This window comes from Anthonomus grandis, chromosome 1 (assembly GCF_022605725.1).
Source record: "Anthonomus grandis grandis chromosome 1, icAntGran1.3, whole genome shotgun sequence".
NCBI classification, from domain to species: Eukaryota; Metazoa; Arthropoda; class Insecta; order Coleoptera; family Curculionidae; genus Anthonomus; species Anthonomus grandis.
The window spans coordinates 3905776-3922088 of record NC_065546.1 but is presented as its reverse complement, the minus strand read 5'-3'; the positions used below and the strand labels follow the sequence as shown (position 1 = coordinate 3922088).

Sequence of the window (16313 nt, the reverse complement as noted above, 5' to 3'; positions counted from 1 at the left end):
TAGATTTTACAACATTACTACCAGAAATCACGAAGGCGATAGAAAACTGTACTTTTTTAAGTATAGACTGTGAGCTTACAGGGTTAAAAACTGCTTTGAATCAAGTAAACTCATTTGACACCCCAGAACAGTATTATTCAAAAGTTCTTAAAGACTGCAAAGAGTTCTTGACCATTCAGTATGGAATCACTGTTTTTAGGTAGAATTCATATTTCTTAAGTTATGACATGCCTCTTTAACCGTCATTTATTTTTTAGATTTGATGAAGCCAAAGATGCCTTCAGACATAAAAGCTTTAATTTTTACATTTTTCGTAGACCTCTTAACAAAAATTTACCAGATCAAAGGTTCCTGTGCCAAACATCTAGCATAGATTTTCTGATAAATCATAATTTTGACTTTAATAAACTCTTCAAAATGGGCATTTCTTACTTAAATGAAAACGAGGAAGAAACTTACCGCAGTATTCTTGAGGAACAGCAGAAGAAGAGTGTGGACTTCATAAGATCTCAGCAGAGTGGCAATTGTGATAATATTATTCCAGTACCTGATGAACATGAAGCTTTTATCGAGGATATTGTGTAAGAACATTTGAATCGATGTAAGCAGAAAGGGCACATGTCAAAAAAACACATAAAAACTGTTTTTTCATTAAGTAAAATTATTAACATTTATTGTTATAATTGATTTTTAGTTTGAATAGCACGATTTGTCTCCTTATATTTTAAATTAAAAAATTGATTGTAGCTCCCCCAGAAGACTTTGAAAGAATTGACATGTGCCCTTTTTGCAAATAATGCTATTTAGTAAATTTGAAAAATATTTATTTTTTTTAATACAGCTTTAGTTATGTAAAGCACAAGTCAAACAGCTAATTTCAATAGAAGAGTACAATGTTTTGGAAAAACTAATCTTCAGATCACTCATTGATTGTTGATTGTAGGCCACTGAAGAATAGCATCAAAATATGGTTTGTGTTCTTCTGCAACAAAAGCAGTGCATTTCCTTATATGCTCCATTTTGTTGGCCTTAATAGGAACTTTTCCTAAGGGATGCGCAAGGCTCGTTGAGCAGGTTATTCCAGGTTGTGATAAATTAAATGTATGTGACACCAAACCGTCAGTAAAAGGATAGGCTTGAACAGTGCCTTTGTGTTGGGTTGTGTATTTAAAACATGAAAAGGTGCTTATTTGAAAGTTGACCTTTTCATTACGAGGAAAATCTTTTGTTTCTTCAGAGACACAGGTTTTTTTATAAAATTTTCCCCACCAGTTTTTGAAATCTAATACGTCACTTGTTGCAACCTCTTTGACTAAAAATTTTGTATTATTTTTTGTACTAGTAATAATAATCGTGGAGATCTCGTGAATGGTGCATATTCTATCATGTTTCCGTAAATTTTTCTTCACCAACGCGAAGTCCCTGTCACACAGGAGAAATGAATGCCCCCTAACTGGGAAAAAAGTGCCAAATCATGCTAAACTTACCAGAATCTGTGAGAGCCAAAAGCATCCTGACCATAGTATGATTCTTGTTTTGGCCCCAGCAATTATCACTGTAAAGATGAAGCTCCGATTGATTTTTCTTGAATTCATTAAGATATTCGAGAACAAACGTACAAATTTCGTCAGATGTTTTCTTTGCCTGTCCCTCGTGGTAAACGTACATCCTGCATTTATTTGTCTTAAGATTGTGAATACAAAATACGGACGCAGTAAGCTGCTGGTAGTAAAATACCTCACCCACAGGCGTTGTGGGTAACTGGACATTTTGCATAAAATCGAAGGCCAATAACAGAACTTGGTCTTTATTTTCCTTTTCTTCAATATCTTTGGTTATTTTTGAATAAAATTTTTTAGCCCTTCGTTTGTGAATTATCAATTCTGCGACGGCAGTACGCTTGGCTGTGTCGTTTTTGTCAAATTTTGGTCTTTTATTTTGTTATTTAGTAATTCACAAGTCGAACAAACATCAACTTGTGGTCTTCCGAAAGAGAGATTAAAATTTTCACGGAAAAATCATCTATAAAATGAAAAGCTTACCTTTTGGTTTGGATACTTCTCTAGGTAAAGCTGATGCATTTTTGTCAAATTTAGCTGGCTATTCAAATAATATTTTTCACGTCCTGAATAGTGGCTGATTTTTGTAGGAAATGATTGTATGTGTTCCTTTACACAATTCCGAATTTCTTCTGATAAAGTATTAGCACTTGTCATTTTTCCGCGTAAGTCATTCGATGGCTTGCCTCGTGAAGATAAGGTGTTAATTCTCCTGATACGTTTGTACGTGATAGCATATAAATTTAAAAATGCTTTAACACAAATCTCTACTTTGGAACTTCCTTTAAATGAGTAGTACTTGAAACTTTTTAATTTGGGTTTATTTTTGTCACCTGGTCGAGGACGCCGCTGCTTTACTTCCATCATATCCACAAGACCCTGTAGAAAAATATCTTGTTCGTTTTTAGAGCTTAAAGTATAAAATCGTTGAAAAATCGCCAATCTATCTGCATCAGAGAACTTTTCAGAGCATTTTATTCTACAACTAAATAATAAAATAACCCAAGTGCCAAAAATACTATAAAAGAACCTACCTGCAAAGGACTTCGTTATTAATTTTTTTCTCACAAACGTCTCTTCCTTTACTGTTTTTATAAGACTTTCTTTCCAATCTTGTCTTTTTCTGTATGTTGCGAGCATACTTAGAAGGCTCTGCTTTTCATCTTTTATTAGGTGTTAATTCAGAATTGTCATTCATGTCAAATGTAACTAAAACCACGTGCAACTGTCACCGAAGCAACCAACAGATTAACTGAAGTCGAATTTTTGCTGATGACGTAAAACGCACGACAAACACATGTTGACCCCACCATTTGACGCACTAACACGGCATAAACGGCACATGTCACTGACGTGTGCGGGGCGTCTCTAAGCACTTGTGATTGGGGGGGAGGCAGTTAAGTTAAAAAACCCAACTAAATAAAAAAAACATTTTTTTTTAATGCGGATACTTTATTTCTATTGGGAAATTTTTAATGCTCAAATAAAAATTATACATATGTGATGTATAATAAATAATTATTTAATGATAATCGAGGTATTATAACTAAGGTATAATAACTAAGTTAATTAAAAAGTAGGTACCCTACATGTAAATAAAACTAAAATTATCTATTTCTGATTTAATTTATTTTAATTTTTCTGTTTTTTAATTTGCTCCATTGCACAGCAAGATCTTTAATATTAATTAGGTCATAAATGTCTTTCTTACTAGACAAACTCATTAAGTAGTCAAGACGCTCGTAAGCCATAGTTGAACGACCAACACTTTTAATGTGTTTTAAGAGACTAAATTTTCGTTCATTAGTGGCCACTGAATATCCAGCTGTTAATATTAGTTGACATAAACGGTATGCAACTTTCAAAGCAGGTTTATATTTTTCAGCTATTTCCATTACTTTTTGCATAGTGTCTACCTCGTTTTTAATGCATAGGTCATGCAACACTTCCAACTCGGATAACAAGGCAAATTCATCGGGCCTGTGTTGTGGAGGAAATAGATTAAGAACTAGCAATACATTACACATTTTAATATTATTTGTTGAAAGTGGAAAAGAAAACAATTTAGAAAACCCTTCAATATTTTTCAGAACGGTTGCCAAATTATTTTGAAGAAAGTTGATTAAGGTATCCAAGACTAAATTAAATTCTTTTCTAAAAAAACTGTTTAAAGTAAAAACGCATTCGGTGTCCCTATTATCATCAATTTTTTTTTGTTTTAATCGTCGTCGATGGTGACGATTGAAATCTTCTAACGGCGATACACCTAATTTTTCAGCAAACACTTTTGAACTTTCAATAAGGTTGTCGATTTCCATATCATCATTTCGTATTTTTCTAAGCACAGCTGTAGTTGAGGAAACTGTTTCCACTACATCCAAAATATTTAAGTCATCTTTTTCTAAAGTTACCGTTACAATTTTCATTTTGTAAAATATTATTTTTAAGAAATGTAAAGTAAGAATAAAATCAAAAGAGAGTAATCGCCTATATAAGCCTATTGCAGTTGCCCTACTTTTAGCATCCAAAGTTATGTCAATACTAATAATTTGCAGCACGTTAATAATCGACTTAAATGAGATAATTATAGCTTTGATGCTTTCCGCTCTAGTGTCCAACGGGTTTTGGACAAATTTTTTAGTAGTAGTAAGTTTTCAATTTGATCTAGCCCTTCTTTAAGACGCTGGAATCGCTTGGTACTAGAAGAGAAAAAAACATACGATTCTTAAAAGTTTCAGCGATAATGGAACTAGCTTCAACACAGTGTTCAAGGGCGGTATTGGTACGATGGGCTTGACAAGGAATATACGGTATATTGTAGCCAATTAAATCAGATTTATTTATTATTTACCTGACATCGAAGACGCAAAATCATAGGATTGAAAAGATAATTTTGATACATCTATACTACAATTTGTCAAGCACCTGAAAATATCGTTTGCCGTACCTTCACCACTTTTATCTTTTGCTTCTAGAATCGACAGCAAACGCTCTTGAGGGCTACCATTATTGTCAACGTACCTTATGACTACAGATAATATATCTTTATTAGATGAGTCTGGAGTGTGATCTGCCATAACAGTAAAAAATGGGGCATTATTAACATCCTGTACAATTTGTTTTTGAATTTCCTTTCCTAACAGCCCTATAAATTCATTTTGCGATGTTGCACTTAAGTAGCTTGTATGATATGGCCGGAATTTCGACTCATCTAACCACTTTTTAAGTACTGGATTATGGCGAGATATAAGTTTAATGATTTGTACAAAGTTTCCACTTTCATTATCATGTCCGCGGAAAGCTATCCCTTGCTTTGCCATAGTCCTGCAAGTATCCTTGTTCCTCGATAATGAGATTCCTTTCTTTACGATCAAGCAAAATATTAACATGCTGATATGTTTTTAAAAAAGTACAATAATCCAATAAAGCCGACTTGTGAGCTATCGAATTAAAGTGCTGCTGAAGTTTACCGGCTTTATTTGCTCCAGCGCTTTTCATTTTTCTCCAGTTTCGAACGCCACCTTTTACCCATGCAGATTCTGAGTTATCCCGTCCAGGACCATTGGGGAAAAAGGAACAAATAAAGCAATAAGCCGAATCGTTTGCAATACTATACTCAAGATATTTAAAATCACTATACCAATGTGGATTAAATCTGTTGTGGGCCATCACTAGGGAAAAAATGTAAATGCGGTTGGTGTGGTCCTAGCTGAATAAGGTAATTTATTTCTTCCGCAGATTTTACTGATTGCCGTAGTCCAGGATCATGCTCTAAACGTACATTTCTTTTATTTTATCGTCAATTTTTAGGCTAGAATTGGATTCTTTAAAATTTTGGAAATATGTTTGGCAGTGATTTCTTAAGTTTTTGGTGCCCTCCAGTATTTGATCAGCCGCTTCACTTATTTCTATGACGGAAAAGTATTCTTCAACAATTTCCTTATTTTTGGTTTTATCTAAAATTTTTGCTGCTTCGTTAAGATTTTCTACCAAGAAGGCTAGCTTCCCCACGCATTCTAGCCACAATGATGAAAGTTTGACAGTTGAAATATCATCTTCTTCAAGTGTGACTTTGGTTTCTGGCATATCAGCTTGAACCTCTACAAAAAAATTATATATGTAAATTTACAGGATGTTGTATCGCCATGCGGGACATAGGAAAACCCATGTAATATTACTAATATTTAAGGGGGTCAAATATTGGCTCCCCTAATTATTTTAGGTAAAAAATGTATTAAGGTTAATTAAAGAACACTAAAATCTGCAACTAATCAAATACCTATTACTAGTTTTAATTAACCCGTTTAAGAATTATTGCCAATAATCTTTTCAAAAATTTGACTTTTTTTTAAATTAGATAATCAATACTATTTATCTAGGGTTTTTTGAGTGTTGTATTTCATAAGAAGTACTTGCCTCTTGTAGATCATTATTACAAACGTCAGCGTCTTCATCAATAACCATATTTTTAAAAAAAAACTCTAATTAATATACAATCGTGTGACCCATTTGTTTACGAAATACCCTTATAAAAAGTTATTTTTTGTCCAATTTGGATCGGATTTTTTTTTAAATTTTAAAGGTAGAAAAAATGCACCTTCTCACTAAAATTAAATTTAGTTCATTAAATGCCAAGGATGCCATGATAGTCTTTTATGAGCAATATTTTGATGAAATCATATTACTTAGGGATTTTCCTAAAAATAATTTGTACATTGGCTTTTAAAGGACAAGTCAATTTCAGTGAGAAGGTGCATTTTTTCTAGCTTTAAAATAAAAAAAAAATCGGATCCAAATCAGACAAAAAATAACTTTTTATAAGGGTGGTTCGCGTTTCGTAAACAAACGGATCACACTATAGGTATGGAAGGGCGAAACATAAATAAATTTACCTAAATTGGAGTTAAAGTTCTCTATGGACTTGGCATTTGATTTGTTGCATTCGTCAATAGTTGTCGAATTAGGTTCTTTAACTGAACAACCTAAAAATTATTAAATAAGCCAACATTTTTAATTTTAAAATTCCTTTAGTCAAGAAGATAATTAAATATAAAAACAATACATCAATACCTAATTTTTTTACCTTCTTTGAGCGATTCCAAACGAACATCTTTCTCCAAGTCTTTCTCTCTTAAGCAAGTTTTTGTTTTTTTTGCTGCAATCACAAAAGGATTGTCCAGCGCTCCGACATTTTTAATTTGCACTGTATCCCCATTGTGAATTTTTTGTTCATGGGTCTTTTTATAGTCCCTGTTAAAAGTTGCTCCACATCTCACACATTTCACCTGTACCCGACCGGGGCGTATTTTTTTGTCCATTGTTCAATTAACCCTCTACTGCATGAATTTTCCAAAAAAAAATTTTTTTTCTGGAAAAAATATATTTTTATGCTGTATATCTTATTTTTCGACGTATACGTATTAAAAACATTTTTTTAAGTAAAAATTATTTTAATTCTTATGTAAGTATAATATTTTAGGAAGTATGGAATTTAACGAAACAGTTTTGTTTTGAATTACAACAAAGATGAACCTTACATTTTAAACATTTAACTCTTGATTTGCCGTTACATTGTGGAAATTTACATCTCTCCCTTTCCACTGTGCAGTTTGGCCAATGGCCAACACTATCTAATTGAATTGTCCTGGATGGTCCAGCTTCTTGGCATCTTCTTTTTGGTATAGGTAGAATTTCATTACTTGGTGGTCCCCTTTTATGACTATTTGGAAAGCCTCTATTGCACAACTGCATAGCAAGTTCAGTTTTGAAAGTCAAAAGTGGTATAATATTGCTTTCTTGTCCAAGTTGTTTTTTAATTTTTTTATCTAATATCCAGGCATTTACGGCAACCACGTCAAGCATATGATAAAATATTCTATGGTACCATTTGCGACTCTTCATTTTTATAGGGTAAAGGCCAAGTAACGAATCCTGGAGATCCACTCCCCCCATGTGTTTATTATAAACTCGAACAATATCGGGACAATCAATTTCCTTTTTAGTATTCTCGGTTTTGAAAAATCTTTTTACTTTTCTAACAGGTTCCGTACCGCAATAGGACGAAGCCAAGGTAACAATTTTATTGTCATACCACTGAACTACTCTTATTTCAGATTTTCCCAAAGTTACTGACTTTTCTTCTATTGTCCCTCTTCCGTTTGTTTTCATTTGTTTTTCGGTTTTGGGATTGAAATTTTTAAGGCGGTTCTGTCTAATAGTGCCGACACTTTGAATACTTTTATCCGCTAAGTAAGCTATAAGAGGTAGTGAACAAAAATAGTTATCATAATAAATTTTATGATTTATGTTTGGAGGAACATCTCTGCATAATCGAACAATAACGTTACTTGCTGCTCCTAAATTTGGCTCTCCTTGTATGATCTGCGTTGCATCCTTATCTCCATAAAGCTCAAAGTTATATGAAATTCCTGAAACTCCAGAAAGTACCCACATTTTGTAGCCCCATTTATGAGGTTTCTTCGGGTTATAGGTTTTTAGACTAATCCTTCCTTTGAACGGTATTATTTGTTCGTCGCACGACAAATTTTCTTCCAGAGGCAATTTTTTACAGGCAATTTTTATTTCATCCAGAACTGGCATAATTTTATCAATACTTTTATCACTTGTCAAATTATCTGCAAAGTGGATATTTTTTTTTAGCCTTTCGAAGCGGTTTACGGTCATTACATCTGCAATTTGCGGAAATCGAGTGTTTGGGGACCAATGTCTTCTTGTTGTGGGTTGTCGAACGAGAGATGACCAATAAATAATTCCAACAAATCGTTGTAGTTCCTCAACTCCTGTTGTGAAAGGTACATTTGGATTTTTTTGTACACTGTACAGGCAACTTTGGCGAGCAGTTTCTTCAAAAAATTCTTCGGAAAGAAAAAAAGAAAACAATGTATACGGAGTATTCAGTTGCAAAATTGAATCAGGCAACTGTTCACTTCCAAGAAATTGTGTGTTTAGTTCATCTGTTTGGCTGCGTGTCTCTGTCCATTTTATTTGAAATATATCTATATAATTTAGACGTTGTCGTAAGACGGACAATGGTATGTTGTCATCTGGTTCTTCATCGCTGCTAGTAGTGTATAAATCTTCATTTTCTGGCTTAGGGCTCTCCCGAATTTCGTCTTCAGAAAGTTCCGAATCTTCGCTTTCATCAGGAATATTCCTCACGTGAAAAACGGGTTGAAGTTTTTTTCCATAAAAATTTTTGGTACTTATTGGCGTAAAGTCATCTGGATCCATTCTGAAAAAAAAACAATAATTTAGCTAAAAAATATACTTGTCAAAAAAAAACAAAAATATCTAGTACCGAAGTAATTTCTACGCATAATGTTCCCGGATGGGAACAAAAATATAAATATGTTTTTTATTACTTTATTTTCAAGAAGTATTTGAAATAAATGTACCTTATACTAATTTATATACTACAAAATGATATTTTAAAAAAATAGTAATTATTACTTACCTAAAAATATAATTATTTACCACTAAAACTCGCACAAAAACACGTTACGTCTCGTCAGAACAGTAGAAACCAAAATATGGAATATTTTGTCTTGGCCTACCATCTAGTGGGAGAATGACAAAGTTTTAAATAATAATGTTCCCGAGAAGTCACTCCATGCATAAAAACAATATTTTGTAAGTTTTATTTAATAGAAATTATTGAAAAATGATATTGTTCCCGTTTGGGAACAAAATGCAATAGAGGGTTAATATTTAAAGCTAATTTCAATAAAAACCAACTGTAGGTATAACAAAAAGGCCAAATACAAATACAGAAATTAAACAAATACAAATAGCCAAAAATTGTCTTTAAAACACTGTAAGAAAATAAGCTGCTTGCCTGCTTTGTTTCATTAATATGTAATTCAAGGTTTGGAACGGGGGATTCCCCGAGTAATCATCATAACAATGTGAGTTGCTTTTACAGGTCGTTAATGAAACTCCTACCCTGTATTGCTGGTTGCCTAGTATATTTGTTTAAATGTATCTAATGGAAGGTAACATGAAAATTCGTAATAGTACCTACTATGAAATTAATGATTAGGTATATGTATATGCAATTATACATTTTATTGTGTTTACTTAATCCGGTGGAAATAAAAAAATATTCGAATATGTTATTTAAAAAATATACGTTTTTTACCAGAGGTAAACCAACTCGGCCAATTATTGGTGGGGGCCCCCCTTGCCCCCCTCTAAAGGCGCCCCTGCGTGTGCCTTTTATGCATAACGCTAGCATTATCACCCGACATTTCTAAGACATCGGGGATGCGGACTTGTGCCCCTTATGCAAAATCCGTTGCGTCTACCATAGGAGAACACATTTTAGGTATAATGGCAATTTGTCAAAATATTGACTTGTGCCTTTTCTGCTTACATCGGTTCATTTATAAAATTTATTTTCCATTTAATATTGAGCAATTATTAATGATTTGTTGATTATTCCAGAACACAACTTAATACTTTCCTAGAGAATGATGATTCAGAGTTTCAACTTCCCAAGTGCAATGCATTCTTGAGAAAACTGATATATCAAACAAATTCTCAAAGATTTGCCGACAAAATCCAGTTAGAAACTCGAGAAGTAGATAAGGAGAGAAGAATGTTTGCCACCAAGCAAAAAAGTGAACATGATAAAATAGAATTGGAACAGAAAAAATATGAAAGTTTAGTTGAGCAATTAGAAAATTATGTGGGTTTTAGTAAAGTAGTCAGAATAATAGTGAAATCTGTATGTTACAAATGTTAACTTATATCAGTTGTTTCATAATGTTTTTTTTAGGGAAAGCTTGTTGTTGGACATAATATGCTATTAGACTTTTTGCATACAATTGATAAATTTTTGACCCCATTACCAAATGACTATTTGGAATTCAAGGAATGTGCTAATTCCTTATTTACGAAGTAGGTTTAGTTATCACTTTATTTACAAATAGAATATAATTTTTTAATTCTTTTTTTTTACTTTTTGTTTGTCGTAACTCCTCTTATTAGTGTTTTAGATACAAAGTACATTTCAAGTTCAGAACCATTTAAAGATAAGGTTACTTCAACAATTCTAGGACAATTGCTGGAAACTGTACAAAAGCAACCTTTTGAGTTGCCAAAATTTGGTGAATTAATTATTTCTGGTTAATTTGCTTAATATTTTGTAATCAAATTTTTTAAACTTTAGAATGTGAACAAGATGGGCAGAGCTACCATTTAAATGACACCAGGGATCATGAAGCTGGATATGACTCGTTTATAACCGGTCTCATCTTCTCTGCACTATGGAAATATTTAGGTAAGTACTTGGGAACTTAATTTTTTTATTCTAATATTTTGACATTTTATTTTTAGGTACTCAACATAGTTTATCTAACAATGATATATTTAGTTCAACAGGAATAAGGTTACTGAAACCTTACATGAATAAGTAAGTAGTTGAATTGTCTATTAGTTTAAGTGTGTAGATGGGCATTTACAATAGGCCCTTTATCAGGCATCTAGAGTACTGTCTTTGATTCCTGTAGGTTGGCCATAAAGCAGTTTTTATGTCAAAACCCTTGGAGAAGTCCATGTAAATTGAATTTACCTGAAAGCCCTTCTCCAAGGCTCTCATTCAATTTCTTCTCAGCAGATTAGACAGCTATACCAACAAATTTTTCACTATACAAGATTAACACTTTAAAATAATATACATGGTGATATTGGTAACTGTTAATGGTACAGGGTGGACCAAATGGGGAAAAACTTGCAAAGTCAACTGGCTTTAATTCTTTTAATAATTTGTCATATACTTCTTTAAACTCGGAATAGCAATGGATATACAATGGGTGTCCGGAAGCTAGATGCAATCCTTTAAGGGGGTGATAGCTGACTTAATTTCAAACATTTTAAGCTAAATATGTGTAGGTCGAAATTTTTTATGGCAATTTTTGCATTTTTCTCAAGAAATACCAAAATTTCACACTTAAACGGTAATAGAGCGCAAGTTGCAATTAGTATCGGAGTTTCAAAGTTTATTTTGTTTTGTCTAATATGTATTAATAAAAATTCGATCAATTTCAAGCTCAAAAAGCACCGTTACAACACAATACACAAAACGATCTAAAAACTATGATAACCGCCATTCAAACTAATCTGACCAACAGAGTCATCTATATCTAGTTGTCATAATTAAGAAAGAACGTTACAAAGAAATCTATATATTATATCACATAACCGAATGGGTACTAGATAGCGGTACCCACAGTAACTTTAAAAGATTTTTTAAAACAGTTGAACAGATGTCTCCACCAGTTTACATTAATAAAACAACGGGGTTTTTAATTAAAATCATTTAAACGGAAAGGGAGGGAAGACTTATTCAAATAAAATATTAATTAAATTAGTTTAATTAGAGAGATCTTTTTATTTGAAGTAATTCAAGATTATTTAGATTTATGTTGTCATGAACTCTATGTAAGATCTTGTAATTATTTAGTAGATTCGATGGGTGACCGGTCTCCATAATATGCTTAGCAACTAATGACTCAGGATTATTTTGCCTAATGCATCGGTCATGTTCGCTAAACCGAGCTTTAAAACTACGCTTCGTTCTACCTACATAAAAATAACCACACTCACAATAAAGCTTATAAATTCCTTTACAAGATAATGCATCCGTTTTGTCTTTATTATTAATCAATAGGTTACCTAGTCACTAGTGAATTGCTCGATTTAAATAAGTTAGAACTCGTTGGATTTTATAAGAAACTGCTCCATTGTATGAAAAGTGAAATGAACTTATTTACTGGCTGATTACTTAATGTTGTTTGATGTGTTATGTAGACATTTTGGAGCGCATTACGTAATAGAAACTTATTTTTTATTTTGTCTACTAAATTGGGAGAAAAATTATGAGTTTGGGCAATTTGTTTGATAATATTCAACTCTCTATCCCTGCTTTCAGTTGTTTGAGGAATCTGTAGTGCTCTATTTACATAACTATTTAAAGCTGCTACTTTATGTGAAAAAGGATGGAATGACTCATTGTGTATGATTGTTCCAGTGTGGCTAGGTTTTTTATACAGTGTGTCCCAAATTGGGTGTACAGGGTGTGCCATTTTGGGTACTTTTGCGGGGTATCTCCATTATTTTTAACGTTAGCGTGATGCGGTTTTTGCGACAGTGTGCTACTTTTCCGTGAAAATAACGATGCCGTTAACAAAAATTCCAAAGCCTAGTTTTTAAGATATAGGCCATTTGTGAAAATTCGACATTTTGGGACCCCCCCTTGTATTTCGGTTATTCTTTAACTTATCGAATATGTAAAAAAACAGTTTTATAGATTTTTTTCCGTAGAATGCAGTGGCGTAGATTATTTTTTTTTAATATTTACTGTTTTTGAGTTATAAGCCAAACTTATGTTTTTTTTAATGGAACACCCTGTATATATATGCACTAATAAATTTGTCTTCTTTTTACCTTTTCAAAAATATATAATGGTATGCACTTTTTTTTAAGAAACATACAAATAAATGACAATTTTCTAAAATTAAGGACATACATTTATTAGTAGGCCATGAATAACAATAACAAAGATAAGACTTACACAAATCACTAACAAAGAATTGGATTCATTGCAAATACATTGGATGCAATCAAAATATACCTATTGAGACAAAAGCATATTATTAAAAAAAATACACTACAACAGTATAGCTCCAATTTTTACAACATAAGCTTGGTTTGTAGCATAAAGCAACAAAACAAAAAACTCAACTGTATTTAACAAAAAGAAAAAAAAATTAAAGGTAATGTTCAAAATGATGACCATTCTCTCGAATGCAAAATTGGCACATTTTTGTGATTCTTTCAATGGCATTAAATAGAAACATTGGTCTCCTTCGCAGATTTTGAAAGGCTAAATTAATTGCCTCTCGAAGTTCGGCAATTCCATCATAACGTGTTTAATACACTTCATTTTGTAGATACCCCCATAAAAAACTCCAAAATTGAAAGATCTGGAGATCGTGGGGGCCATCTTACAGGTCCATTGGTAAGTATTATTAATTTATATATAATATTAAGAAAGAATGTTACAAAGAAATCTATATATATCATATAACCGAATGGGTACTAGATAGCGGTACCCACAGTAACTTTAAAATATTTTTTAAAACAGTTGAACAGATGTCTCCACCAGTTTACATTAAGAAAACAACGGGGTTTTTTATTAAAATCAATTAACCGGAAAGGGAGGGAATAGTTATTCAAATAAAATATTAATTAAATTAGTTTCAGGAATGTTAATCTGAATATTAAGATATTTATCATATTCCTTTTTGAGATATCTTTTTATCTCTGGCGGCAATTCATCTAACATTACTACCAAAGGGCTTGTAGCTTTGCCAAACAATAAATCGTAGTCCGCATTAGATTTGGGACTTTTACCTTGATAAACACCAAAATTTACCAAATAGCCGCCTGTAGTATTTAGGCTCCAAATTTTATACCCAAATCTAATGGGTTTTCCACGAATAAATTGCTTGCAGCTATGTCGCCCGAAATATCGAACCATACTCTCATCATAAGCCAAATTTTGTTCCGGAACGAAATTTTTCAAACAGTTTTTTTTAACATTTCTATGACAGGCCGAATCTTGTAGAACTTATCATTTTTGTCTAGTTTTGTATTATCAGAGCAATGAAGAAACCGAGTGATCTGTAAAAATCGATCACGGCGCATTGCTTGAGACACAGCTAAATTTTTAAGATCTTCGCCACTGCTTCAATATTGCCTTTTAGATGGCAAATTATTATAGCCGCTTACAAATAATATTGCTATGAAGCAACGAATTTCATCTGGTGTAATATTAGTTTAAAAAAATAATGCATACTGCGAGTTTCCGCCACCAAATGTTTTATAAATTCATCATCTATAAACTCTTCGAAAATTTGAATTACGGACATTTGCTCAAATCTGGAATAATCTGGTGGCGGGAAATATTTTGGCGGTACAACTGCATAGTCTGCTCCTTTTTCCCACTGAGGTATAAATGATTTAGACTGGTTTCGCCTATCTTTTAGCCAAGTTGTGTATTCCTGCACAAGAACCGGAGTAGGCACAGTATTTGTTTCCTGATCTGCTATATTTGCATCACATTCAACCTCATATTGGGTACCCAATCTCTCGTTATTGTATAATCCTATTTCGGCCGGGGCTCGCAACTGTCGAGCTGTCAAATTGTCAACTAGCCTACGAAAAAAAAAATGATAAAATAACAAATTACGATAAAAAGTTGACCCGCCATCGTCCTCGTCAGCTGAGTCCTCATCTATGTCTACATTGGGTTCTGGTGGCTCAATGTAAATATCGCCGTCAAGATCATCGTTATACACCATATCAAGCGCTTCCGCAAGTGAAAAGCCATATCTGTAATTATTTGAAATCACTTAGTGCAAACGCCTAGTGTTGCCATATGGTAACATACAAGTTTACGCCCTTGTAACTCACTAACTTATCAATGGATTTTATTCCAAATTTGGCCAACGATAAGCCATAGTATTCTGAGCATCACAGTGTAACAAAATATCTCCACTATTACACATAAAAAATAAATTATACTTACTCGAATTGTATATCCATATTTTCACGACGTTTCAATAACATTATCAAATTTAACCGCACTAAACACACCATCAGTCAATAACGATACACGATGGTGTAAACTAATTTTATTTTATATTTTTTATTTATGTTAGAGTGAGTTAGTGTGTGGTTTTTGTATTTCGATAGGTCTGATGATGTCCTAATGCGGCGAAACGCGTAACCTTTAATAGACGCTGATTTATGAGACCTCGAGTTTACTTTTTTCCCTCCTTTGGCTAGATATGTTTAGATGTCTGAAGGAGAACCTTGTGGCTTACAGGAGTTTTGATAAGTTGAAGAAAAAAAAATCCAGATGAAAATAAAGATAATTTGGTAATGCAAAGTGTGATGGTTCAGAGACCTCGTACGTCTTTACGCAAATTGAAATTACAAAAGGTGTTGCTCGGTCAACTGCGAATAGTATTGAAAGTTATTGAAATAAAACGCGCTTCTTGAATTATCTGCACAGACTGACTTTATTTCAGTAGTAAAAATATAAAGAAGACAAATATGCCGATGCTTCTATAATCAGAAACAACAGTGGCGTAACTATAGATCTGAATACTTTGGGCTTTATTTTCAACAAACGGTTCTGCCAGGGACTTCAGAATGGCGATGTCACTAAATGAATGTCATTTTGTTAATGGCTTATTCAAAAAAATAACGAGATAAGTCCTTTGGTCAGATGAGAGCCAATTTACTAACTTTGGACTATTTAATTGTCAACATATTTGTATTGGTCAGATGAAAATCCACCTATAATAGTTCGTCAAGTTATATTTAGATTTAACGTCTGGTTAGGTGTTGTGAGTACCCACGTGATTGGTCCTGTTTTTTTAATGAGAACTTACAAGAAATTACGAGAGATATTTGAATCTCTTACTAACTAAAGTTGTGTCTACTTCCAGTAGCTGCAAACCTTGTATTTCCAACAAAACCATGTTTTGCCACATAAAGAACATATCACACAGTTTTTAAATAGTGAATTTTCCAACAAGTAGATGGGTAAGCTCCGACCAGTAAGATGGCCTCCGAGATATCCTGATATAATACGAAACCCAAGAGGAGCTGAGACACGGTGTTGTTAAGACTGTTAACAGAATTACTCCGCACAACTATCCT

General features: G+C 32.9%; 1 protein-coding gene and 1 pseudogene across 1 annotated transcript in view; one reads left to right on the top strand and one right to left on the bottom strand.

The window, feature by feature from the left end:
- LOC126735624 (poly(A)-specific ribonuclease PARN-like) overlaps positions 1-16313 on the top strand; it is a 32372-nt gene that overhangs the window by 6647 nt on the left and 9412 nt on the right. The window contains exons 2-8 of the mRNA XM_050439683.1: positions 4-199; positions 258-581; positions 10023-10305; positions 10357-10478; positions 10569-10687; positions 10750-10860; positions 10917-10992. Coding sequence (XP_050295640.1) covers positions 4-199; positions 258-581; positions 10023-10305; positions 10357-10478; positions 10569-10687; positions 10750-10860; positions 10917-10992 — 1231 coding nt within the window. The remainder of the gene's footprint in view (positions 1-3; positions 200-257; positions 582-10022; positions 10306-10356; positions 10479-10568; positions 10688-10749; positions 10861-10916; positions 10993-16313) is intronic.
- Positions 1243-2757, bottom strand: LOC126735920 (uncharacterized; annotated as a pseudogene).